This window comes from Haplochromis burtoni, unplaced genomic scaffold, assembly GCF_018398535.1.
Source record: "Haplochromis burtoni strain Fernald_Lab_line unplaced genomic scaffold, NCSU_Asbu1 Contig_229, whole genome shotgun sequence".
NCBI classification, from domain to species: Eukaryota; Metazoa; Chordata; class Actinopteri; order Cichliformes; family Cichlidae; genus Haplochromis; species Haplochromis burtoni.
The window spans coordinates 421,177-448,827 of NW_024582590.1; the positions used below are offsets into that span (position 1 = coordinate 421,177).

General features: G+C 42.2%; 1 protein-coding gene across 1 annotated transcript in view; it reads left to right on the forward strand.

Moving 5' to 3' along the window:
- LOC102298050 (polypeptide N-acetylgalactosaminyltransferase 18) overlaps positions 1-23,287 on the forward strand; it is a 196,516-nt gene extending 173,229 nt beyond the window's left edge. Inside the window, exons 10-11 of the mRNA XM_042226803.1 lie at positions 5,852-6,016; positions 19,410-23,287. Coding sequence (XP_042082737.1) covers positions 5,852-6,016; positions 19,410-19,556 — 312 coding nt within the window. The 3' untranslated portion in view covers positions 19,557-23,287. The remainder of the gene's footprint in view (positions 1-5,851; positions 6,017-19,409) is intronic.
- Positions 23,288-27,651: the final 4,364 nt, after the last annotated feature.

Sequence of the window (27,651 nt, forward strand, 5' to 3'; positions counted from 1 at the left end):
GCCTCCCATTCTACTTTAAATACTCTAGGAACAACAAGTAGAGCTTGTTTGAATGAGCTTTTTATTCCACAACAGTTTGCAGTTCAGTCAAAAACGATTACAAACCTACAAAGAAAAGTTGTTGGCATAACGTAGAGCTGATGGAATAGATCAGTCCCACAGCCTTTTGAATCAGGATCAGACAGATTTGTGAGTTACAGCTTCTCTATTGGTTAGACGAATGAAATCCAGCAGAAATATAAACATCTTGTACGTGTCTGTGTCACACCCACTAATCTAGACTCTGATAATCCAGGATGAATAGGGCTGTATGGTGCTGTAGCTCAAGCATTACAACGTCAATGTCAGCGTTTTCTATGTATCGATGAAAGTTTAGGGTTTTTTAAAGTAAAATATATTTTTGTAAGGGGAGATGTGACACCATGCAGCACCCAAATCTTCACTCCTACTTTTAACTCCTTCCTGTTGGATTTTTGCTTGTCAGAAAGTTTTATGTGACCTGTCCTCAGACTACAGATGTAAATTAGCAGTTTTGCTACCATCTGTCATGTTTACAGATGTTTATATGTTTGGTATATTAATGATCATTAACATGTGTTGTCCTTGTTGAAGGAAAGTGTGATGGATGCATGCAACCACACAACTGAGATACTTAGGTAATATTCATGTGGTCTTTTGTCTTATGTTTACATTATGCTCTAAAGCTTCTGTGATCATAAGTTAACTAATTTGATATTTTGAGTTTACCTGTAATGCATGACAGCACTGAGCTATAGCCCAAATGGTGGCATAGACTTTGCATTGTTTGTTATTTTATATAGGTATATGTTATATTGATTGTATTTCTGCTCTTTCTGAGTTACCTGACCTCCGCTCCAGTACTTCCTGGTTTGGCTGAAAAACGAAGCTGAGGGTGGAGCTGGTTCAAATGCAGAAGCCAATAAAATGGACTGGACCATCTATTGTGATCATGCAGGGGGAATGGGGTTCTTCTTGAATGATGGTTAGCTGTTATCTCTTTAGTTTTCACCTTTGGTGTATATAATGGTTTATTCATTTGCTATATAACTGGAGCTGTTTCTCATTTGGGCAGGTCAGTTTGTTGAGTTATGTTTTTGTTAAGTGACTTTTGAGTAGCGGTCTGTTAAGTTAACCTCTTTTATGGGCCCACTTGGTTCTTAAAAACTTTATTTTTGTTATTTTGAATTTTTGTAATCATCTTGTCCCATTTTTTTGAAGATTACATTTGTGCCTGTGTGTTCCTGGCTGCTTGGATCATGACAGAAAGGAATAGATAGGAATGAGGATAAGAAAGGGAAAAGAAAAAAACACGAACATGAGCAGCGGTTCAGAATTTCTAGCAGCAGCTCGTTGATAGCATCACCTCCATCCTCATACTCACAGACATTTCTGAGGTCATTTAACTGCAGCTTTAATGAAACTTGGTGCCATCAACAGATTACATCATGGTAGAAGTTCTTGACCAACCAATTAGCATTAATTTGCAGAATGAGCATCGATATCTTTAAAGTTCTGACACATTAATAATGTTTGTGCAAAAAAAGAGAAATAAACAGAAGCAGGTGCAAACAACTATTTTAGCTGTTAGGAGAGCAGAGCTGTTTACGCTACCACAGTGTGCGCTGTCCGTGAAAGCAGCCATGCGACGCATTCTGGCAGCGGCACAGCGATGAGCTGACGACTCCACGCGTGTCCCAAAAAACCAAAACAAAACCAGAGGACAGAGCAGCTTTCTCAGCTTAGATGAACTGTTTGTGTGATATCAGAGAAACTTAGGGAACGAGTCGGCATGCACAGAGAAAAGTTTCACCTGATCGGGTAATCCTCGCTGTTTTAGGAGAATGAGGAGACAAAGAGCCCCTGTCAGTGAATCACCCATCCAATGCTAAGCACCGAGTCAGTCCTTATGGACACAAGCTGACGATGAGTGACTTGCACGAGGATGGCAAAACAGAGAGAGACAGATGGATGGTGCTTTCAGTGTGTGGGCACGCTGTTGTTCTAAAACGATGGGACGCTGTAGTCTGGTTCGCTGATTTGGCCACTTCTCATCAGTCAGTGGTTTTGACATACAGCTTATGGAAGCAATTAAAATAATTAGCTACCCAAATTCACAGCCCCTCCTCACAGTGATGACCGAGTTGAATCAGAACGCGGCTTTGAACGAGTTGACACATTTTTCCCCAGACAGGAACTGGTGAGAAAGAAGTCGTCATACTTTAAACCCCGCCTTCCTGGTGCCCTGCTCTGTTATGCTTCTCCCTATTCTCCCCTGAATAGATATGCAATGAGGCGAGAGATGGAGCTTGCAAACACATACTGTAACATGCAAACTTCAGCTCCAGCCGGCTGCGTCTGCTGGATGAATTATGTACATGTGTCTGCGGATGACAATGAAGCGCATCTGTGCCTAGAAAAACGCAAATTTTACACAATTCCTAAAGTCCTTCAAATTAAAAAAGCAACAAAGAAAAATTTGCCGGTCCGCACTTTAGACCATGACTAAGAAGACATTTTTTGAGGCATGATCTGATTGCAGTCATAACATGTTCCTGGTCACAAGAAGTCCTCACTAAGGGTCGGGGCTGAGTGGAGGCAGAAGGTTTTGTCCTCAACCTAAATCTTGAAAGTATATACAGTGCAAGCACAAAACATTATTCCAGTTGAAATACATTTATTTTTATTTCTAATAAGGGAAAGTGGCTAAAGGGCGTTTGTGGTTAGAAACCAGTCTTGACTGTCTGAGAAAAATCACCTGGCTTTAAATGGCCATCCACCTGTCACGCTGCTCTTGCACGAGTCATAATTCTTCTGGTTACCAATAGATGGCCTTTTCACTTGAAAATATAATATCTGACTGCATCCATGAATCATCTCTGAGGTCTTCCTCTTTTCCTCCTTCCTGGTAGCTCCAGCTTCACCATCCTTTCACCGACATATCCACTCTCCCTCCTCTGCACGTCCAAACCATCTCGCCTTGCTTCTCAATCCCTAACCCTCGTCCCAAACTGCTCAAGCTGTCCCTCTCATGGACTCATTTCTAATCCTGTCCATCCTTCTCACTCGCAAGGAAAACCTTTACATCGTCAGCTCTGCCCCCTCCTGTCTTTTTGTCAGTGTCTCCAAACCCTACATCAAAGCAGCTCTTAATCTCTGATTGTGTCAAACGATCTGATCAAAGAGTCCTGCCCTGTCTCCCAGATATCTCCATGCTTCCACAGCTACATCATCTGGACCAGCTGCCTCTCCACATATTTGATGTTTGTCACAAACAGTTTTTTAATGAATTCAAAATGATTTTCTTTCTTAAAATCTCATCTGCTGAAAGTAAACATTAAAGACTAAAAATAATCCCCCAGCTTTCTCCTGTCCACGCTTGTTACTGTGTGCATCTGTCAGGAGAGACTGCTGTGTGTCTACAGAAGCACCGTGCTAATCCTTCTGTTCCTGTTCTTCCATAGCTGTGACAGGCAGGAGAAAGTATTAAGGCCCCACCGTTGGAGACTGAGCATCAATCTATTGACGGATGCAAATGTAATCACTCTTATTAGTGCACGTGCACAGAAAAAAAACGAGCTTTCCCTCCGCAGCACAGACACGCTCGCAGCACATGCACGCACACATCAGTGTGTGCCATTGTCTGTCTCGGGGAGTTTTTAAACAGCAGCTTAAAAGCCCTGTGGCTGGTTCACAGTGTGATAATGGCTCCTATCTAGAAATGTCCTGTTCCTGTAAGGCGGTCATCATTCTCATCAATTACCTCCTCTGAGCTCTCACACACTCCTGTGGAAACACATACACTGTGAGTCGGAGCGCTCAGCCGGTGTTTCCGTTTGTTCTCAGCGTCTGTGCCTGCTATTCCACGGCTCCTTGATCTCAACTTTTTCCGCTTGTTTGGATTTCGTGTCGACCTTGATCCTTCTCATTTGCTTTACTCATGTCAAGTTGTCTGTGATTCTTTGTCTCATCTTTTTCTGTTCCGTCAGACTTGAAGGGGGGGGATGCATGCCTCGCTACACGGTTTGAATTTTCAACCTACTTAAGGTTTGTGTTTGATTTACCTCACTAGACATTTTGTGGGCTTCAGAACTGGGCCAACTATTGCATTCATTACCATGTCCTCATGCTTTTGCATACCTGGAAAGGGAAAGAAAACTTCCTGAGCTAGTATTCAACTGGCACCTAATATCATCCCCTGACCTCTCTTCTCCTACCTTCCACTAAATATTTCCCCCTCTCTCCTTTCTGTTTTCTTCCTAATTAGTTCAGTTACAGGTGGCTTGTTTATTTTTCACAGCAGTAAAAGTGAAAATGTTGTTAAAAGACATGGAAAATGTTGCAGGTGAGAGTAAAAAAAACCCACTTAGCATTCAGAAATTAGCCTACTTACAGTCCTCCCTGCAGCTAACCTCTAATAACAGAAACCCTCAGTGAATACAGGCTACAGCAGAGCTGCTTCGTTATAAAACTGAGGTATATCTGCTGTCCTGGTTCAGTTTATTTCACAGAGAGGACAGAGCTCTGTTGATCAAGAAAAACATATTTATGCCCAAGATGCAATTTACTTAAAAAAACAGAACCATCGGGTCGTCGGGGATCTATTCTTGTTTTTCTGTTGTCTACAGAAAAACAAGAATTGCAATGAAATGATTAAATCCAGTTTTATAGCATGATAACAAATACTATATTACATTATTTATCACTATGATTTCCCCCTGCTTGGTACATATTAGAAATGGAAAAACTTACATCCCAACTGGGACCAAACACAAGCTACAGGAGTGAGCAGACAAAAGTGAATGATGGGAAAATCACACAGTCATCACTTATGTAGAAATACTGATGTTTGTGTTAAAAATACTCTGATGAAGTATGGCTTTAACTTCTTTGTCAAAGTAATAGTGAAAAAGACCTCGAAGTAAAAACCGTCTCTTTGCAGGATGTTTCTACCAGCTGTTTTATTTAGAAGCTGACTGGACCTCATTATTATCACAATGCTCAGTCTTTTGCACAGCCCACTGTCATTGTTGCACTTTTCTATTGCACTGCCTTGTGTCTGTGTCGTTCTGTTCTGGCCGGTGTTGAACTGTCTTTGTTTTGCTTTTTTGCAATTTTTGCAAAGTTCTGCACACTTGCACTTGATGTGGTCCTGTGTCGATTGTCTGTTTTGTTTTTAATTTTCAACAGAAGAAGTGGAGTACAGTAAACATAGTACATCAAAAACAAAATATCCAGATATGCCCGACCTCGATTGTCTGTAGCGCTATGGTCTTGGAGGAACGTTGTCTCGCTGCACTGTGTACTGTACCACTGCACATGATGGGAATGACAATAAAGCCACTTGACTTGATTATTAATTATTTAAAAAGGGAACATATTCCAACTTAACTTCTATTCCTAATGAATGTACTCAGCCCAAATAACAAAAAATGTGTTGAGGTCACGTTTTCAGGTTTTTCCACAGAATTCTGTAAGAGCAGAAGTCTTTATGCAAACACAGGTGTCGCCCCCTGGTGGCCATTAGAAAGAATAGGAGCTTAACCCCTTAACACCTGCCTATCATATATGATGCATACATTCTTACGAGTATTTGAGACTTCTAAAGGCCAAAAAAAAAAGAAAAAATAACTAAATAACTAATGATGTCGGTCTCCGGTGCGCTGCACTTTCAATACACCTTAAAGATACAGACAACTTTTATACTGTTCAGCTGGTCTGTCTTGATTTGTCAAACGTTTTATTACACTGTAGTCTAGTATTGCCATGACTGTTACTCTGAAGCTCCTATGGGTGTTTTGCCTCATCACTGCACGCCTCTGTTTCCCAGCAGAACGTGTACTACACCAGCTCCCAGCAGCTTCACCTGGGAGTGCTGAGTCCGACGATCGACGACGACGACAACAAGTGTCTGGTTGACGTGAACAGCAAACCCAGGCTTCTGGAGTGCAGCTACGGCACTACTAAGCACATGAAGCTCACCTGGACGTTCACTCAGGTGAGCTTTGAGCACGTATAAACAAAGATGGCCGACTGCAGCCAAACGACGCTACGTGGTTGTAACAAACCCCAGATGTGCACGCGTTCTGCCCGTTTCAGGGGCATCCTCTGAATGTTTCCAGGCTTTGATCTCCTTCCTTTGCTTTTTTGATATTCTGTATGTTGCTGTAACCTCCTGCTGCTTTTTGTCTGCTGGACCAAATCTCTGCGGATCCTATGCTCTTTCTTTTTTTATTCAATAATTGAGTGAGATTCGTGCTTCTTCCTCTCCACTTTGTCTCCGGCTCTTTAGAAGCACCCGTCCTGGTTTTGTTAGAGCACGGATCATTTTTCCTCTATTCTGTGCGATTTTAAAAGCACATCTACTTCCGTTGCATAATGAGCTTTCACACGTCCACAATTTCTGACTTTTAACAAGCCTCTTTTATTTTTATCTTCACACTTTTAATGCTGTCTTAAAATGTGACAGATAAGTAGAAGGAGCTGGATAATTAGTAAAAAGAAGACACTACTGCATTCACACCGTTGGCATCTGGTCTGTGTGCGCATTTGTAAGCTTCGTCTGTGTGTACGTGGACTGTTTTCATCCCAAACATCAGACTGAAGGTGGGGCGTATTTATCCATCATTCAGACCCGTCCTTTCCTCGATTCTCATCCAGTCTTCTGAAAGGCACAGTACCACCTCACCATCCAGTTTCCTGACTATCTGTAGTTTTACTACCAGGCACTCTGGCAGGGGAATCAACCCCTAATTAGCATCGGCCAGATTCAGAACTCTCACTCCCAACTTAAGTCAGAAGTCAAAGAGATGAAACCCATTAGGCACAACCCCGTGGGGGGTTCAAAAGAGAACTTGGATTTCTTCATAAAAAGTATGGTGTGGAAGTCAAATAAGGTCCCCAGAAATGTTAGGAAGTATAAAAACTTCAGAAGAGACGGAGAGGGCGAAACCTTAAACGTTCACTTCACCAGCTGATCACGTTTTTCAGGCCAGATTTTCCATCTCACTGAAAAAAGAGTTAAAAGTTAGCATAACAACAACTGTTACATCTTCTGATCCTCTTTCCATTAGCAGTAATGCACTCATTTGTTTACCAGTGATGAACTGGATATGGATTTGCACCAGTAATGGCCTCATTAAGAGTCGATAATATATTTGCAACTATAATAATTCTCAGTCCCACAAAGTTGAATTGCATAAAGTTATACATTTCTTGTACAAACAAATTTGCAGAAGAGAAAAGAGCTTTCCAGTTATCCTTAAAAAGTAACTTCCTTCTCCTTATTTGCTCCAAATAGAGAAATTATTCTATTGTCATTTCTTATGGAGATTTTACACTGAAAAACAATAAGTAATGTATATGTAATTACACTGGATCAGTAGTCATTGTCAGAAAACACCAAGCACCGCGTTTTAAATCCTGCAGTTCTTCTGGTGGCCTCGGTCACATCATCCTGGTTTCTAAACCGTTTCAGCCTTTATGGTTAAATTTCCTCTTTATGAGCTAATCAGAAGCTCATAACTGGATGTTTTGATGTGTCCAAGTAGTTTCAGCTTCAGTTTTGATGAGTAAAATTCTACTTTTCAGGCTTTACTCGCCCCAATCAACCACGGCAGATGGCCCCGCCCCTCCCTGAGCCTGGTTCTGCTGGAGATTTCTTCCTATTAAAAGGGAGTTTTTCCTTCCTGCTGTCGCCAGATCACTTGCTTATAGGGGGTCATATGATTGTTGGGGTTTCTCTGTTTTCTCTGTAGGGTCTTTACCTTACGATTTAAAGTGCCCTGAGACAACTGCTGTTGTGATTTTGCTGCTGATTTTAAATTTACTTAATACTAATATATCTGTGTCTGTGGATTGCACTCATATAGTTTATTGATATAATATGCTGTGAAGTTAGCAAGCTTTACCTGATGAGCTGCCTTTCTATTTCTATTTACTTTCTAAAAGGAGTAATCTGATTGTAATGAAACTTTGAAGCTTCAAAATATTCACAAACCTGGTATGTCCATCTTTTGTATACAGTCTCTGGATAAAGCATGAGATGTGTGTTTCTCTTCTCATAACTCCAGAAGTCATTCACAAAGTGACCAAATTTAACGCATCTGATAGGACAAAATGATACATAACACCATTTTACATCCAAAAGTAAAGTCTGGACAGACATGGATCTAAACCAACTGGACTAAATTCATGAAACTGAGATGCAGTAATTCTAATAACAGAACGATAGCCAATCTATTATTAATCTGGGAGTCAGATTAATAATAGATTGATTGTGTCTGAAAAATCAAAGCACTGAGCTACGCTTAAAACAAAAAAAATCTCTATTGAGGTAGCCTCAAAGTTTGATCAAAGATTTGTCCCATGACACGTAGTCAGAAAGCTACTTGTTAGAAATATTATTTTATTGCAGCTTTAGCTTCGAGCCATAACACATGCATGTTTTAGCTGTTTTTAAAAAAGTAATTAGAAAAACATGAGCAACATGTGCAAGTTACTGAAGAAGGTGCCCATCATGATTTCTGCTTATCAGCTCATGCTAGCAACCTAAGCTCAAGCTTGGATTATCCCACCATGTGTTTCACATCATTTTCATGTTAGAAACCACACTGTTGTTCTCGCCTCAGGGTGGACACTAATGCCCATTAGCTTTCAAAGTGAACTAACAGCTGTGGTTTCAGGATGTTTTTATTAGCAAAGAGGCTGCTGACATTTAGTCAGCATCAGAGCAGCACAGATACACGTTTATATGCATTTGTTATGTATTTTTGGTCTCTGAAATTGACAGTGTTGTTGCAGGAAAAGCTTAAAGAGTGTAGATTGTGCAGCTGACAAAGGGCTCTGGTTTGTGAAGTCTCCCCTCCTCAGAAGTACATGTTTAGACAAGGAGTGAGCAAGAGGAGGTATATAGAGAATCTCACAAGTGAACAAGTGCAAAATGAAGAAAAGAGATGAAAGAAAGAGACGAGGCGGGGCGAGAAAATAAAAGGAAAGAACGGCAGAGGCTTGTGGCAATGCTGGAAAGAAGCGAGGCGATGAAGCGAAGCAGAGACGGAGGGAGGCAGCAATTCATGTGAAGCGGCCAGTCAGTATTTGTGAATTATTGATAAGTAGATCTTTTACAATATTGAACTGAGCTTAACCCCAAGGCAGCAGCCATCAATACAGTGAAACAGAGCAAGAAGGTCTGGAAGAAAATCAAAAACTTCTGCCCGACAGCAGCCAGTGTTTTGTGATAAGGGTGAATTTTCTTACATCAGCTTTTTATTTTGTTGCTCTGCTTTTATTTGTCCCTTTATGGGCACCATTTACCTTAGGCTAACCCAGTAAAAAGTTTCATTTGGCAAAAGCTGAGCTGCTGGCCAACGTTCTTTAGGCTGACTGCACAGTAGAAGAGCAACAGCAGAGCGTTTCATCAGGCGGGCGGGCGGGCCGCTCTGAGAGCTTCCTGAGCGAGGCTTGTTCGCGTTCAGATGAAAGCGGAGACATCGAGAGAGTCGTTCTTAGAATCAGCCATCGTAAACTGTATCCATCCAAACTGAGAAGTGAACACAGGGCTGAAAATATGTACTAACAAACATAGTTGTCTTGATTAGTGTTTTCTGTCTGGTGCTCACTGATTTAGATCGTGGTGCATCTTTAGTGCAGAGTCGTACTGTTTAATCCAAGCCTGTGAAAGAGCTCAGTCATGTCGGATCATGTTCAGTTGATTACAGTCATTTATGACTCTGATGAGCAGCTCATTCTTTACTCTGTACAACAACAGCTGTAGTTTGGGTCACTAACATTTCACAAACTTTTCATTTAAAGGCTGTTTCTGGACTTATCTTATTGACATATTTGCAAAGTGGACCCACTAAGAATGCACTTTTTTCAGTGACCAGTTATAAGTCATTTCTAGCCTCCTTGTCTGCTCTCTGTATATTAATGCTGATTCATAACAAAAAAAATAAAGCATGTAAGGACCTCCAGTGCAGCTGTGCAGGTTTTCCAAGGGTCACTCGCAACACTTGATCAGGAAACCCTTCTTATCATATCTATATATTCTCTCAGGTACACATTTCCTGTGCACAGGGAAACCCCCTTTTCTTGTCATATTTAAGGCTGTGTGATTGTCGCAGTAAGTTGGGGATCCAAACGCAGGACACATGAATAACACCAAGATGAGAAAACAAGACAGTGACTCCAGAATCCAGAAAACAAGAGATTATACACGATCTGCAGCATGTAGCTATATGTGAATGTCTCAACAAAGCACAAGGGGACACTGAGACAATTCAAACAAAAGGTAATGAGGGAAGTGGGAGCAGGTGGGAAACAGCTGCAGACAACTAACCAAACGAGATGGGAAAGTAAAACTCGGCGTAAGACACAGAGCACACTTACCAAAAGACAAAAGACTAACACAAAGACAAGAGTGAAGGAAGGGAAAAGAAAGAAACATGAACCTCAAAAGCTTCTCAAACCCAGAAGGAAATATAGACCTAATAGAAAGACCAATCATAGACCTACCAAAGGGACTATGACAGTTTTAGCATAAATTCTGTGTGTGAGGAAGAACCAAAACCTGCTAAACCCCACATGAGGAGGATGGTGGACTGTTCGCTTGGGATTTAGCATCAAAACATTGGAGTTGTTTGTGTTACAGTGACTCTTTCACATTATCAGAATACTTAATAATCTCTGAGGAAATGATGAGATCGCTCTCTGCCTCTGACATTTACTTGGTTACAAAGTTACGTTTCCATTTTCACGTCATTTACATGTATGAGCCCAGCAATGGTGTCGAACCACTCTAGCTTTCAGGCTCCGCTCATCACTTTCAGCTGTTGGGGACTCCTGTTGGGTCTTCTGGACTAACCTGCAAAAAACTGATACTAAGGGAGTATCTGATGCATCACAACGTGAAGCTGACCCGACCCGTTATATGCTGACAACGTATGTATTTAGGAGTTGGGTGTGAAAACGGGTCGAACCTTTTTGTTAGATAAGTGAAGCTGTTCCAACATGAGTGCAGAGAGACGAGGGTTTAAAATAATATTCTTTTTGTCACCGCGCAGTGACCATGGGAAGACCGTCCTGTTGTTCTCTCTGAAGGATGAGTCATGGCTCGCCGCATTAATAATGCGATGCATTCACTCGGAGTACAGAACCTTTGTATTTACACATGAACGACACTATTATTTATCAGCCAGATTGCAAAGTCTCTTCAGAAAAGGTCCATCACCTTCTGTGTTTGAGGTAAACTTAAATCTATGTCCATACTACACTCCTCTGGCTAATTTTAAGAGGGGCGGGAGACTGTAAATGGTCATTAAGGTTGGAAGATGTTTTGGTTTTATCAAAGCTGTTTCACTGAAAACAGCAGCCTGCTCCCAGCTGAAAAGCTCATGTGCTTGGGATTGTCGAGGGTACAACAATAAACAGAAAGTGCCCGCCTGTGGGTGTAATGTTGTGAGTACTTTTAAAAAATCTTTTCTTATGTATATTTTTCTTGTCACAAAGAGACAGAATAATGTGCAGCTGTGGAAAAGAATGAATGAATCACAAAAGATGTGAGCTGAACGTTGGTGTAAACTAAATGTTAGCAGATGTCACAAAGCACTTTGAAGGCTATCACAGTTTCTATCAAAGAAAGCCCGCGAGGCTGTTTGTATCTGTAGATGATCCTGGATTTGTATCAAGCTGAGAGACTCTGGGATGTTTGCTGTTCTGCTCGTGTAAAAGTAAACTGGGTGTATTTTAGCATGAACAGACTTTAGCGCCTCACGCTTGCTGCCGCAGCATTCGGTGCTCTTTGTCTTCTCGGGGTGCTTTTACTCACCGCATCCTTCGAGGTGAATGATTTGATGATTGCGCGTCTGGCTCTCAGACCGTCTGACTTGCCAGCCCAACCCCCTGACTGGCTGCTTGATAGCTTTCTGGCTGACTGGCTCTCTGACCGACTGATTAACTAGTGTTCCCGCCTTAATAGCAAGGAATCAATAGTGCGGTCCGACGCTGCACTCTGCAGAATCACAGGCAGGCTCGCTGCAGCATCGAGGACATGGTGCTGGATAAATGCCACGTGTTTTTCTGTGCTTGTACAGTGGGGCAAAAAGGTATTTAGTCAGCCACCGATTGTGCAAGTTCCCCCACCTAAAATGATGACAGAGGTCAGTAATTTGCACCAGAGGTACACTTCAACTGTGAGAGACAGAATGTGAAAAAAAGAAAATCCATGAATCCACATGGTAGGATTTGTAAAGAATTTATTCGTAAATCAGGGTGGAAAATAAGTATTTGGTCAATAACAAAAATACAACTCAATACTTTGTAACATAACCTTTGTTGGCAATAACAGAGGTCAAACGTTTACTATAGGTCTTTACCAGGTTTGCACACACAGTAGCTGGTATTTTGGCCCATTCCTCCATGCAGATCTTCTCGAGAGCAGTGATGTTTTGGGGCTGTCGCCGAGCAACACGGACTTTCAACTCCCGCCACAGATTTTCTATGGGGTTGAGGTCTGGAGACTGGCTAGGCCACTCCAGGACTTTCAAATGCTTCTTACGGAGCCACTCCTTTGTTGCCCGGGCGGTGTGTTTTGGATCATTGTCATGTTGGAAGACCCAGCCTCGTTTCATCTTCAAAGTTCTCACTGATGGAAGGAGGTTTTGGCTGCAAAATCTCACGATACATGGCCCCATTCATTCTGTCCTTAACACGGATCAGTCGTCCTGTCCCCTTGGCAGAAAAACAGCCCCATAGCATGATGTTTCCACCCCCATGCTTCACAGTAGGTATGGTGTTCTTGGGATGCAACTCAGTATTCTTCTTCCTCCAAACACGACGAGTTGAGTTTATACCAAAAAGTTCTACTTTGGTTTCATCTGACCACATGACATTCTCCCAATCCTCTGCTGTATCATCCATGTGCTCTCTGGCAAACTTCAGACGGGCCTGGACATGCACTGGCTTCAGCAGCGGAACACGTCTGGCACTGCGGGATTTGATTCCCTGCCGTTGTAGTGTGTTACTGATGGTGACCTTTGTTACTTTGGTCCCAGCTCTCTGCAGGTCATTCACCAGGTCCCCCCGTGTGGTTCTGGGATCTTTGCTCACCGTTCTCATGATCATTTTGACCCCACGGGATGAGATCTTGCGTGGAGCCCCAGATCGAGGGAGATTATCAGTGGTCTTGTATGTCTTCCATTTTCTGATGATTGCTCCCACAGTTGATTTTTTCACACCAAGCTGCTTGCCTATTGTAGATTCACTCTTCCCAGTCTGGTGCAGGTCTACAATACTTTTCCTGGTGTCCTTCGAAAGCTCTTTGGTCTTGGCCATGGCGGAGTTTGGAGTCTGACTGTTTGAGGCTGTGGACAGGTGTCTTTTATACAGATGATGAGTTCAAACAGGTGCCATTCATACAGGTAACGAGTGGGGGACAGAAAAGCTTCTTACAGAAGACGTTACAGGTCTGTGAGAGCCAGAGATTTTCCTTGTTTGAGGTGACCAAATACTTATTTTCCACCCTGATTTACGAATAAATTCTTTACAAATCCTACCATGTGGATTCATGGATTTTTTTTTCACATTCTGTCTCTCACAGTTGAAGTGTACCTCTGGTGCAAATTACTGACCTCTGTCATCATTTTAAGGTGGGGGAACTTGCACAATCGGTGGCTGACTAAATACTTTTTTGCCCCACTGTATATATGTGCCTGTGTCTGTGCATAGGGGAACATCAATGTGTGCGATTGTGTATATACACCGGCTCCGCTCCTGTACACTTAGTCTTAGCTGCAGAGTTAGCACATAGACTTTCTAAGTACATTTGCTGGAAGTGACTCAGGAGGTCAAACACTTAGACAGAGCCAATTGACTGGTTTTCAGCAGAGGAGGCAAGAATGATCATTGTGATTACTTTAATGGGGCACAAGCCTGCTTCTACTATACTATATACAGTAAAAGGCATCAAAGGAAGACTACTATGATTGCTTCCTCCTGCTGTAACGTCCCATTAGCGGCCCACTGCAGAAGATGATGGAAACCTGAAAATGTCAATGCCACTCTGGCAGAGTACGTGCACTCTGTCTCACAGCAAAATGGCTTCATTTAGGCAGGCTTCAAACTGCTTTTAGTAACACTGCTTTTGATAGTTGGGCTTCTTTATCTGCAAGCCACTTTACAACCCACATCCACCCCAATTCCTGCTTTCATCCTTTTTCACCAATGCCTGCTCTGTGCTTGGATGAGGGGTGGGGGGGTAGCATGTGTGAGGCTCCATGTGTTCCACAGTACACCTGCATCAATCTATATGGATTCTGCTTCACCTTTAACAAGATTGTTTTGAGTTGATGTCTGCTTACAAGTCTCGCTCTTCCTTAAACACAACACTTCCTTCCTTATACATGTCTCCAAAAGTTGATTCTGTTCATCTGGACGTAGCGTTTTGTGGGAGAAACATTTCATCACTCATCCAAGTGACTTCTTCAGTCTCAGCTGACTGCAGGTTTCAATCTTATAAACAGTACATTTGCATAATGACTGAAACCAGCCCACTGAAGGGACAATGGGCTGGGAGGTCAGTTCCTTAATCTTAATTATGCAAATTCTCATGAACATTGATCAACAACCACTGATCAATGTCCATGAGTCCCATTCACAGAGAGTTGGGGAATGGCTGCAATCACAGCATTGTAAGATAGTGACAGATGTACCCTTAGGCCCCCTCCTCGATTGGTCTTTCCCTTTTCACGTAAATGGCCTCCTTGACTCCGCGCTCAAACCAGCGTTCCTCCCTGTCCAGGATGTTACATCCTCATCATTGAAAGAGTGTCCACTGGCCTGACGAGGTGGCTCTTCTGTGTTGTGCCATCCTCTTAGCCAGAGGTTGTTTGGTTTCCCCGATGTATAAATCCTGTCAATCCTCCTGCACTTAACAGCGTACACTATGTTACTCTGTTTGTGTCGGGGGACCCGATCCTTGGGGTGGACCAGTTTTTGGCGCAGCGTGTTTTGGGGGTTAAAAGCCACAGAGACCCGGTGTTTAGAAAAAATGCGTCTCAACTGCTCCGATACTCCTGACACATATGGGATCACTGCAGGTGGGCAGCGGTTGTCCTTCTCTCCTGGATCAGCTGGAGCTTTCTTTAGGAGCCTTTCCAGCTTTGACAAAAGTCCAGCTGGGATAACCACATTTACTCAGGGCCTTCTTGATGTTCTTCTGCCCCTGGCCGCTGTGTCTGTAGGGATGGTGTTCGCTCTGTGTTGTAGCGTCCTGATGACACCCAGTTTGTGCTCCAGTGGATGATGAGAGTCAAACCTTAGATACTGATCCGTATGTGTAGGTTTACCTGCAGTCAGCTGAGACTGAAGAAGTCACTTGGATGAGTGACGAAACGTTTCTACCCACAAAAACGCTACGTCCAGATGAACAAAATCAACTTTTGGAGATTTACTTTCCTGGATGATTGAGAATGCATCAAGACGTTCCTTATATAGAGAGAAAATGTGTTACCATTATTATTAAAAACTCATCTGACCGTGGCTCAGGGGGTTGGGAAGCTCATCTGTAACCAGAAGGTCGGTAGGAAAGGTAGAAAGGTGACAGAACAGGGCCATACAAGCAAATATAAAACTGTAGCTTGAAAGAACAATCTTCTTCAGACTTGATTCTGACTGAATTTCACTAATTTACTTGTTTTGTTTTGCTGGGTTTTTCGCTAACAACACTGTGCTGTCAAATATTGATCCTGTCAAATGGTGACGACGGTATCATGGTGTTGCCATGTAGCTAGTGTTGTGTTTGACTGCCAATCTCATCTTCTTGTACAATTTGACACACCTCAGGTCTGAAAAATGGCATCTTGAGAGCCACACTTCCTCTGAGCCCATTCCTGATGAGGCTTCAGTGAACAGTAGATGAATCAGCTCCCGGTTTCTCTATCAGGTCCTGTTTCTTAACAACGTGACCTTCAGATGCTCTTCATCTGTTGTAGAGTTTTTTAGGTCTGTCATTTCTCTGTTTGTCTTCCTCTTGTTGTTTTTCTACAGTTTGAGGAAACTCTGCACACCGTGTGAGATATCCCAAGGTTGCAGCTAATAAGTCTTTGGAAATCGCCTTATTGTTTAAAAGAAAACTTTTTTATTTCTGTCAAACTGAAATATTTGTGGCATTTTTCATAGATTCAAGTGAAGAAATGGGAACAAATATGTTTTTCTTTTGACAGCTTTCTAGAGACAAAGTACCAGCGATAAAGATAAAATTTCATTGTTTCTTTGCCAATTTGTCTGTTATGTAGAGATACAATTCTGTTTCTCCCTTTAGTTCAGTGCCCTTTGTTATGCTTTGTCCTGTGAAAGTGGTCAGTCTGGCTTCTTTAAAGCAAAATGAAAAGAAATGAGGGATGGCTCGTAGCGTATTTCCTGGATGAAGCTATTATCTACTCCTGGGTTTGGAAGTTGTAACACTTCAGAAGGATGTCCCTTTTAATCTCCAACGAGGCTCCTATTTGTGTCGCCCTTTATTACAGCCTCTGAGTCAAATTGCACCCTTCATGCCCTCCAAAAGAAAACTCCTCTGCTTAAATATGAATTTGAAAATATATCAGTTTGGACAAAAAAGGATCCAAGTGCAGCTCTGAAGCAGATAAAGGTCCTAAATCTGAATCTTTAAACTGCAGCCAAGTAACAATGAGAACATGAATATAGAAAGATGAAGGCAAAAAACACAGAAGGTTTTTACATCCAGGAAGGAAAGCTGGAAAAAATGCTCACAGTGCAGGACACGAGACCTGACCTCAGTTACAGGTCTGTAAAGGGAAGAAATATTTTTAAAAAATTCAAATCTGATACAAGATCAGCAAGTGCGATATAAGACTCTGGTGGCCGGTTTTAGGGTTAGCTCGAAGTAATCTGTGCAAAAACATTTTCTCTTAAGAGCATCAGAGGTTTTTTCTCAGCTGTGCATCAGAAATGTTGACACCACAGTTATTATAGTTTTGTAGTTTCTCGTTTTCTCGTCTTTTTTTGCATCATTTAGTTTCCAGAGTGAATTTTCTTACTTCAGTTCAGTTTTTATTGTTTGAAAATGTTCGTCTCACAGCCACTTTAACCAAGCTAACAGACGCTAAAGCTAAGAATATTTTCACAACACATTTTTTATTTTAGGTCATTTTTTTTTACATTTGTGAAATAATTTTAGTTCAAAAGTATCGTTTTTATTTCTGTTGTAATTAAATAAAATGTATTTTCACACCTAGTTTTAGTTTTTTAGTTCAGTTTTAGTTAACTATAATAACCTTGGTTTCTACTGTTTTCCACATTGGTGGTTGGCCCTTGTACATCTAAGTTTTGCCCTGGGGTAGGTGAGGTTTGCAGCATGTATTATAATGCCAAAAACTAAAAAGGTAATAAGTGAGTTCGTCTATCATGACCCTGAAACTCCAGGGTTTAAACGGACTCACTAAGCTTTCAGGCCTTGTGTTTTAAATATAACCACAAGAAACCAAACAGGAACCCAGAAGGACTTCAGAAAGCACGTTAGTCGATTTCGAGGAATGTGTGTCGTCTCTGGGTGCAGGTGAAGGAAAATGCAAAACACAAAGCATTAGTCAGTAAAGAAGCAGTAATGCAGTCACACTTTAAGCATAATAAACAGGCTTAGCGAACACAATAAAGTTCTTGTTAAAGAGGTTTATTCTTTATATTCTTTCTTGCATAAAGGTGCTCTTAGAAAGTGTGCTTTGGAACACTTTTTCTCCTTTTTGGCTGTGAAAATATTGCACATACTTACCTTGAGCTTCGATAAGAAGCCCTCGAGTATTCCGAGTGTATAATGGGACACATCCAGCTACGGTGATCAGCCTGGGGTCAGCGTAAGGTCAGGTTCAAATCTCAGAGACAGATGGAGCTCCACGTTTCTGTCCCGCTCTCTGCATGAATGCATGTTTATGACAGGTCATATATGTGCATGTATGCTTTGGTCACTCTTATGTGTCAGCAGCTTGGGTTTTGTGGGTGAACAGCTCTGTGCCTGAGCAGCTGTGCACAGAGAAAAGCAAGCAGAGAGAATCGATACCTTTTCAGTGAGCTGAGAGCTGAGAGAAGAGCACTGTGTTAGCGCCGTGCACAGGTCCGCTTTTTTGTTGTGTTTCTAATGTAGTCAGGCATTCGAGAACAGCATGCAGGGTTAGCGGTGTGTTTAGGAACACGAAAGCACTGCTGTACAGTCAGCTCTGTCCTCAGGCTGATGGCTGCTCCTTTGTGCTTGTGCATGTAATGCTGGGAGGTGTAGAGCATATTGATTTCAAAGCAGCGCTGGTTCAGTCTCCGCTCTCACTGCGCTCGGGCTCGTTAAAACATATTACTGTTGTTTGCCACATAACTAAGGACCTACTTTTAGATGCCAGCTTATTGTTCAAGGAATGGAGAGGCAGCAGCTCAGCGTGCATTCAGACAGTGAAGCAAGCCTCTTATTGAAAATGACATTGTTGTGAAGCGACGTGCACACAGACAGACACACACAAGCTTTTTGTGTCCCCCTCTCTCAGGTCAGTTCCCTTCAGTCAGCTTTACTGGCACAGATGTCACAGGAGCAGCATTGCCAAAACATCTAAATAACTGTTAATTGAATGGTAAAATACTCACTGTGTAATAAACATCAATCACCTGTGGAGGCTGAATTTATAATAATGAAATATTGGCTTCATTGCATAATTACCATAGCACCAAATGTTTAAATATTACTGGACATTAGTTGACCGTACATACACAAAATACTACTGCAGACCATCTGTGTGTGGTGTGTTCGGTAACTAATACGGTTCTAATAAGGCGTCAGTCTGGACTCTCACGCTACAGTCTTAAACCGGCAAAAGTCCAAAGCCAAGGTCAAAATATGCTTGAGATACCTGACAGCTCTGCTGTAAACTGCCTCATACGTTTTATGGCAGACGTGTTGTAAACGTTGCAGAGACTCGGTTTCATTTGAAAAGTTGCTTCCTGTTTCTCCATGAATATGGAGATTGTTGCTCTGCTTTTGAGGATGGTGCACTTAATATATGTGTATGTTGGTGTATCAAACCACCAACCTTCCGATCAGTAGATGACCTGCTCTACCTCCTGAGCTAAAGCCACTCTGTCTACATACATAGATATATCCATATATAGCCAATAGTCTATAATAGCCAGGCTATAATGCTGAAATTGTGCATTTTTACCATTGGAATCTATAGGAATTGACTTGAGTGGCCAGTAGAGCAACTGCAGTTTTTGACACTCGTGCGCGTTGCTCTTCAGCCATGGAGGTTACTGCTCGTCCAAAAACACCAGTAGAACGTCACACCCGTCCTGCCTGTATGCTGAGATATTCCTCACCTCATTTGTCTCTGTCTCTCCAGGGGGGTCCCATCCAAAACATGGAGTCGCAGCGCTGTCTGGAGCTGGTGGAGAGCCGACAGTCAGAGTTCAGTTTCCAGCTGGCAATTCAGGACTGCACGGATCAGAAATGGACCATCACCAACATACTGACTGTCCTGCCACAGTGAACGTAGTGACACCAGTCAGACATTAGGAGACCTTTCATGTGATGGACTGGTCTAACTGAGGAAGTCTGCCACTTCACACCGAAAAACCAAACTGACCCAAAGCCAGGATGGACCATCATAGAGGTCTGGTGCACAAATGATAGTCCAGTTAGAGATGGACTAACACACTGACCTCAGCATCAAACTAAGCTCTCAAAAAGTTAGTTTCAGTACTGGACTTATTTTTAAGGAGAATCTGCATAGAAGCAGATGTGCTCCAATCAGACACGGACCATTAGTAACCTAATAACCATTTTATACCAATGACCTGGGAGAAGAGACACTCACAGATGGAGCCGGAGCTCTTAAAACTCCCCACTCTGCGATGGAAATGAGAAATATAGCCACTTGTTCCGGGAGACAGGCTCATGAAATCATGTAAGCAGTCTGGTTATTGCAGGAGCGGGCCTGTGATGTATTCTGGCTCCCAGTCGGTAGTTTAAGTTCAGGCCTGAGCTGCCACAGCCACATCACACTATCTCAAAACAAATTGAGTGAGCGCGGTTCAATATGTTTGCGTGCAGACGGACAGATGCGAGGTGAGCGTATTGTTGCAAAGCAGCCGGCGTGTTGCTCACGTTTGATTTTTAGGGCAGGTTTTAAATCGTTACCATCACCGCTCGACTGGAGCGGAGCGACCGAGCAGGTGCTGTAGATTTCCTGATGTCACTAAAAAGGAGCTGGTCTAATGAAGAATACCACAGAGTGATTTAAACTGGCACTGTGATAGAAACACCGTCACTCAGGGGTTTCAGAGTGTGTTTTGGGATTAAATGGTTTACAGACAGAACCGCCAATCATTCTGGCGTGTGTGTACACATCTAAACAGAAATCTGGAAACACCTGCCAGGACAAAAGACTTCGTGATGTGGAGAAGATGGAGCTTCATTCCACGGCATCCGTCCACTGACACCTGGAGCAGTGTGCTGCAGTGTGCACGATTTTAGAAATGCTGAATTATCTCTGCAGAAAAACAACAACTAACTCTCAGATTTCCTCACTATTTAAAATTTTAGTTTTTCTTTTAACTTTATCTCAAAAATCATGTTTCAAAGCCCTCTCAACACTCAGAAATATAACGTGAGTGCAAAAATAATCCAGTTGGATCAAAAACCTACAGATGTCGTGTTGGTTGCCCACAGGTGGCTGTGTATCAGATGCTTTGCTTTGACTTTAATAGATACCTGCAGTATCCCTCAGCATATGGAAAAAGTGGGAATGATGTGCACATTTGCCCTTTCAGCACCAGACTTTTTGTTAATATGGTGGGGGGTTTGTTATAAACCAGCCCTGCTCACGTTGGCCCAGCTCGGTGTCTGACTACAGTTTTCATCCTCACATTGTCTGGCTGCATCTGTGCTGTCTGTAAATTACTAACTGCTCCCATCAACTTTTTCTCATTGACCTTATAAAGGATGCCTCTCCAACACGTTTGAAGAGAGTAATCACACAATGCAACCTTAGAGCAGCAGAAGACGTGGCCACAGCGCTCTCCTCGACGGCTCTGGCTTTTAAGAGCTTACAGCAGAGACGCAGTGATGAGAGCGCTCAGTCCATCATGGTGACTGCTGAGGTCAGTACAGGTCAAAGTCACACCTAAACTAAGAATTTGTTAGGGTGGCCCAAACCTTGGCTAAATATTCAGAAGAATTAAATACCACAGAACGTGTACTAAACCTGATTTCAGGTCCATCGTTTATCACAGCATGTCGGCAATACTCCTACACGGTCCTCAGAAGATGTCTAATCAAGACAAATAATTGAAAATGCCTGCGTAGGTGTAGCATAAAGGTGCAGAACCTCAGATATTTATTATCCTATTTCAGACACTTCCTCCTTTTTCAATTTTAAACTTTTCAACAAGAAACGCGGCGTTCTTTTCCCTGGATTTAGAGGTCACTGCTGCCCGCTCGTTGAGTGCCACGTGAATGAAAATTTAACCTTGGATGGTTGTTCATTCAGAATACACAGCAAAAAGTATGAAAAGATCACAGTAAAATACAGATATTTGGAGTTTTATGAATTTACAAATCCAGCTGTGGTTGTTTTCATCCAGTCGTCACAGGTCTGAATTTCAGGCTAATTTCTTTCAGCTGTTCTTTTTTCAGGGTGAATCGCTGCATTTCAATGACTTAAAAGAAAAGAACTGCGTGCACAAGTTTAAACTTATTTTGGATTTTCCATAATCGACACATGGTCAGAAGTATACGTACAGGCTAAGGCCCATTAACTTGGTGATCATGATTGAATAAAACTTGTAGTTTCTTTGCATCATTACAAAGGACTGCGCTCATTGGCCCGCCCATACTCGGAGCAATGGGACGGTCCAGGGAACTCAGTGAAGAATTAGTGAAAATGCAGATTTACATAACTTGGGAGAGTCTCTTGGAGCCATCTCTAAACATCTGTAGATTTCAAGATCATCAGTTCAAACAATTGTATAAATTATTCAGATGTGTCACCACTTTGCAGACGTCTGAAAGAAGACGAAACTGTCTCTCTCATGTCAGAGGCAGCTGGTTAGGAATCCAAAATAAATTCAAACGTGTGCACCCATTTCATGCTTTGCATCAAAGAAGTTTACCACACAGCCACCCCACTGTAAAAAAACATCCCACCCCAAATTAGCCTGACATCCATGGCTGTGATGAGTGGATGCAAACTTCTCACCACAGCTCTGTTTTTCTCAACTTTGAATGCTGTTGGCCGAGGCTGGGAAATATGGACCAGACTGACACTTGTAGGCTGGATATACAGTATCTTAAATGAAAGCAACATGTAAAATATCATAGGTTACACTTAAATGGCTGTTTTTTAGACAGGAGCGACTGTAGTTTTTAGGAATCTTCCCCACAGTCAGTGTGGATAATCACCTTTATTGTTTGCTGTCAAAGTTTCACGTAGCCTAAAAGCTCAAAGCTGGTTTACAGAAGGTTTGTCCTGAACATTGAAACAACTAATGCCAGAAGACCGAGAGCCATTCACTATGATTCAAAACAAACAGGTCATTAAACCACCAAAAAGTGCTTTAAAGACAGATTAGCAACACAACCTACACCTTCCTTAAACAGGTGTTAAAAGTTCCCCGTTTCCACAACCAGCGTTGAATTTTAAACTGATCTCATCAAGGAAAACAGTTTTTCAGATGATTCAATGCAGCTTTAAAGTGGACTGAAAGTGGCCCAACCCAAACCCTCCACGATGGCTCACATGACCTCAGCATCCAGGTGAAGGAAGGAAACAAAACAAAATTACACAGCATCAACATCTGTAAGGAAGGAGACCGCATCCATAGCATTGCTACAAACTGCAGCTGCAACTTTCTGACGTGATCAGATGTTTAGGGGATTAGCGACACCCGAGAGGAAGACCTCGGTGTCTCTTTGAAAGAATTAGCAATTCACTAAAATGGGAGCAAGCACGACAATCCATCCTCCACCACCTACTCGCTGCAGTGAGGTCTTTCTGCACGTCTGTGTGGGCTTTTCAAAGGTATCCTGAAAGATGTGTACTCATCACAAACGAGTTATGTGCAGAATTAATGCAGAATCACAAAAAGTAACTGAACAGATGGGAATCTAGATAGTGGACAAGTTTCTGAAGGGGGAACTTTTTTCCCTTGAAAATTCTCCAACAGGAAGCAAAATCAATACAAACACTGGTGTGTGTGTGTGTGTGTGTATTGTGTGTTTTGTGTGTGTGTGTTGGGTGTGTGTGTGTGTGTGTGTGGGTGTGTGTGTGTGTGTGTGTGTGTGTGTGTGTGTGTGTGTGTGTGTGTGTGTGTGCGCGCGCTTAATGTTGTTCTGTTTTGTTCTTTAAAGATGTAATTCCCTGAAAGCTTTGCATCATAGGTATACAACATGTAATATTAATAAGAACAAAGGGAACCGGGAGCAGGTGGCTTTCTCTCGACACCTATTGTGTGTACAGCTAAACGATGCTTGCAACAACTTGTACCAACAAAGAAGAGTATCCTTCCCTCACCCTTAGGAGGAAACTGGCACCCACATACGCGTAGTTAATCAGCACAGCAGATGCTGCTCTGACTTACAGAGAGTCATTTGTGCTTCAACTCTAAGCATAGGAAGAAGTAGATTGATTGTCACATGGCAAAAATCAGGTCTGCACTGACTTGTGGCACAAATGTAACTCCATACATGTGAGGGTATTTTCTATTTTCTTTACATTAGAGTACATGAACCTTTGCTGATTGGATATGTGTGTTTACTTCTGCTGAATCATGTGCAGCGTTTACAGATCTCTGAAATTTACACTGTTGTGAAGCTTTTAATCAAATATAAGTGCATTGCAGTCAATCTCCCAATCATTCAACGCTGTCTAAAGACGATGAAGTCGAATTGTTAATCTGGCTGTTGTGTATTCAGATCTTTTGTTTTCAGCCGGAGCTTGCTGACGTGTCAGTAACGCGTTTCGCGGCGCTGGTAACTCGTGGAGGACTGAAGCTGCTCATCTTCTATCAGCTACTGTGTAGCATCGGTTACCAAACCTTCTGTTGATCTTTTGTTTTCGTTGTGACTCAGGTTTGTAGATCCTGAAATTTTCAAAGTATCTCAATTTTTGGGAAGCTGTTACTATATCGAGTCATGAAAAATGTCCAAGCTATTTTGTTAGTGTATTTAAAGCAGATATTTATAATTACCAAAAATTAAAAAAATATTCATGGCTAAACTTGTTCTGTGTGATTTTTTTTGCTTTTTTTTTGTGATGGATATTGATCACTAAACACTGTTGAGCTAACATTATTTGATTCATAAAGGTCTAAATAAAAATTGTTCTTTTATTCTTAATCTGTGTGTAAACACCATGAATAAGGAACTGTGATATAAAGTCTTCTTTTCAGAAGAATGGAAAACTGTTACTACAGTGGATTCAGCACGCTGTTCTGAGGATGTACAACCCAGATTCCAATGTTGGGACGTCGTGCGAAACATGAATAAAAACAGAATACAATGATTTGCAAATCCTTTTCAACCTATATTCAATTGAATACACTACAAAGACAATATGGCTAATGTTCAAACTGATCAGATTTATTGTTGTTTTGCAAATTTTCACTCATTTTGAATTTGATGCCTGCAACACTGCTGGGACAGGGGCATGGTGCGGATGGTCCTTTTCCTCTTTGCCATAAGATTTGTGGACTCGTCAGGCCACAGCACACTTTTCCACTTTACGTCAGTCTGTGTCAGCTGAGCTCAGGCCCAGAGAAGCCAGCAGCATTTCTGGGTGTTGTTGATATATGGCTTTCGCTTCGCATGGTAGAGTTTTAACTTGCACTTGTAGACGTAGCGATGAACTGTGTTAACTGAGCCCGCATAGTAATAGCTTTACAGAATGATGTTGGTTTTTAATGCAGTGCCAAATGAGGGATCGAGGGTCATGGGCATCCAGTGTTCTTATTCGGCCTTGTCGCTTACGTGCAGAGCTCTGAATCTTTTTATGGACAGTAGAAAAATCCCAAGATTCCTTGCAATTGTGCATTAAGAAACGTTGTTCTTAAACTGCTGGACTATTTGCACACGCAGTTGTTCACAAAGTGGTGAACCTCGCCCCGTCCTTGCCTGTGAACAGCTGAGCCTTCTGGGGATGCTCCTTTTATACCCAATCATGACAAACACAATTGAGGTTGTATGTTTATGAGTGTAGGTGGAGAGGAAAAGTACTGCAAACTGAAACTACTCCAAATCTCAAAAGACTGAAGTCTCATTCAACTCATGTCTTTACCGAGTTTGTGCCTGCACCTACTAAATGTTGCATTGGCCCGTGCATTTTCCTGCAGCAGTGTCTCTGCTGAACTTGGAGTTTGACATCATGAAACATGTATGAGCGGCACTCTCTGAGCACTGCTAACATCAGTCCCGGTAATGCGGCTGTTTACGCTCCCACTGTCACATAAAGGCCATCATTTGCATGCACACAAATACGCACAAACATTTCATATTTCATGCTGCCATTTTTTTAAGCAAGGGAAATGAACGATACTGTATGCAAAGCACTCTGTATAATGGCTTTACAGTAATCTCATTATGAAAAGCAAGAATGCTTTCCATCATGGTGCAGAATAAAGTGCACATTTTCAGATGGGTTCAAATAGCTTTAAAGTTATTTTTTATGAATTTGTCGGTAACAAATACCGCGGCAATGTTCATGCATCACTCATATATTTGCACAGTGACTGTCACCTGGGGTTAGGCTAGTTTAGGCTTGTACCTGAGTCACCATAAGGCTACAGATATGTGGAAACCTTAATATGAGTTTTGTTTTATTTGACTAAACGCAGAGAAGTTTCTGATTTAACGTTAATCTGTGCAAACTCATTTGAGTCCAACAACAGCAGTCACCTCTCGAAGCTTCGTATTGTAAAGTAAAGACTGAACAATAATACAGAGAAAACTCCAACAATCGGACAACCTGCTGTGAGCAAGTATTTGGCGGCAGTGGGAAGAAAAAACTCCTTTTAACGGGAAGAATCAGACTCTGGGATGGGGGAGGGGCATCTGCCGGGGTGAGGGGAGGAAGACTCTGACAATCTCAAGGCTTCGCTCACATATAAAGAGGTAGGAAAAGTTTTTATTTAGTTAGTTTATGATGTCACTTTGCATTAGCTACTAGCTACAAGCTACCAGCCCTGACAAGGTTTGGCTTGGACTTGTTCTACCTGATCTGAGGTTACCTGACTACGTCTCAGCTGCTATTTGCTGAAGCTTTGACCTGATTTAAGATTTGACACCTAGCTTCAAACCTTCTTTAGGATTTGGGACTTTGGGGCTTGACGGGACTTGGGGTTTCACTGGGATTTGACTTTGTCACGTTTGTAATACCTGTTTTATTGCAGCAGTTACTGCAGAATAACTGAACTGCTTCACTTTCAGACCTGTCTCTTGAAAATGACAATATAGAACTAAACTGCATCCTCAGTAAGGTTCTGAGAGAAATGTGCATTTTCTCCTTAAAAAGAGCCTCACAGTCAAAAAAGTAAGCCTATCTAGGCTTGCTGCAGTGGTTTAACTTTCATCCAGGGAGCTAAAGTTTGATTTGTGTGTGGTGGAAACTTTTCCTCTATTTCCTGTATTACAAGAGTAATGAGCCAAAGCTCATTTGAGCTATTAATGGTTGCCGATAAAGTCGTGACAGCAGGGAAGCAAGAACATAAATGATGACAACATGATGATTAAAGTGAACATTTTCTACTCATTTCCACCTTAATGCTTTTTATCTCGGACGCCACTAGAAAATCGTTCACGGTTCAAAATAATAACTTTTCAATGTTGTCCAAAATTCCTCCAAAAGTGCATCGATGACTCATCCACCAGGATGAACACAGAACAAAATCTACAGACCTGCAGGCCTCACTTGCATTGGTAAAGGTCAGAGGTCATGATTCAACCATAAGAAAGAGACCGGGCAAAAATGGAGTCCAAAGAGAAAACCACTGCTGAGCAAAAAGAGAACAGAGGCTCGTCTGAAGGCTGCTTGTCTGTGGTCTGGATCCTGAGCTCATGGCTCATGGGCATCACTTGTACGTACACTGATCACATTATTTCAAAGGGTGTCCATGTTGAATATGAACATCCAACGTTGAAACACAGTAAATATGACAGAAAATAAGGAAAAGCAGGAGACAAGTGCATCTGTGATGTCACAAAAATACAAGATCTGGAAATGAAGAGAGAGCTGTCTGAAAAATATTTCTCCATCTCAGTGAAGGGTTGAGCTCCTGATGACAGTCTGAAAGCTCTCATCATTTCCAAAGTTATGATGCTCTGGGGAAAACAACCCAGACCAAAGACAAAGATAATAAAGCCTCACTGGTGCAGTTTATCCTCTGTAGTGCAGCTAAACTGGGGGCAGAAGAGTGGCCCTGTGCAGCCTTGCAGCCTCTGAGGATGCACTAATTATCACTTCCAGGCGGCAGCCCACTCTCTTGTGAGGCCACCGATGAGCTGCCTGGACTCACTCTTTCTCTCTGTCCCACTCGTTCTCGTCTCCTGTCATTATCCTCGCCGCTCTGCCTCCCTCTTCCTCTCACTCCTCC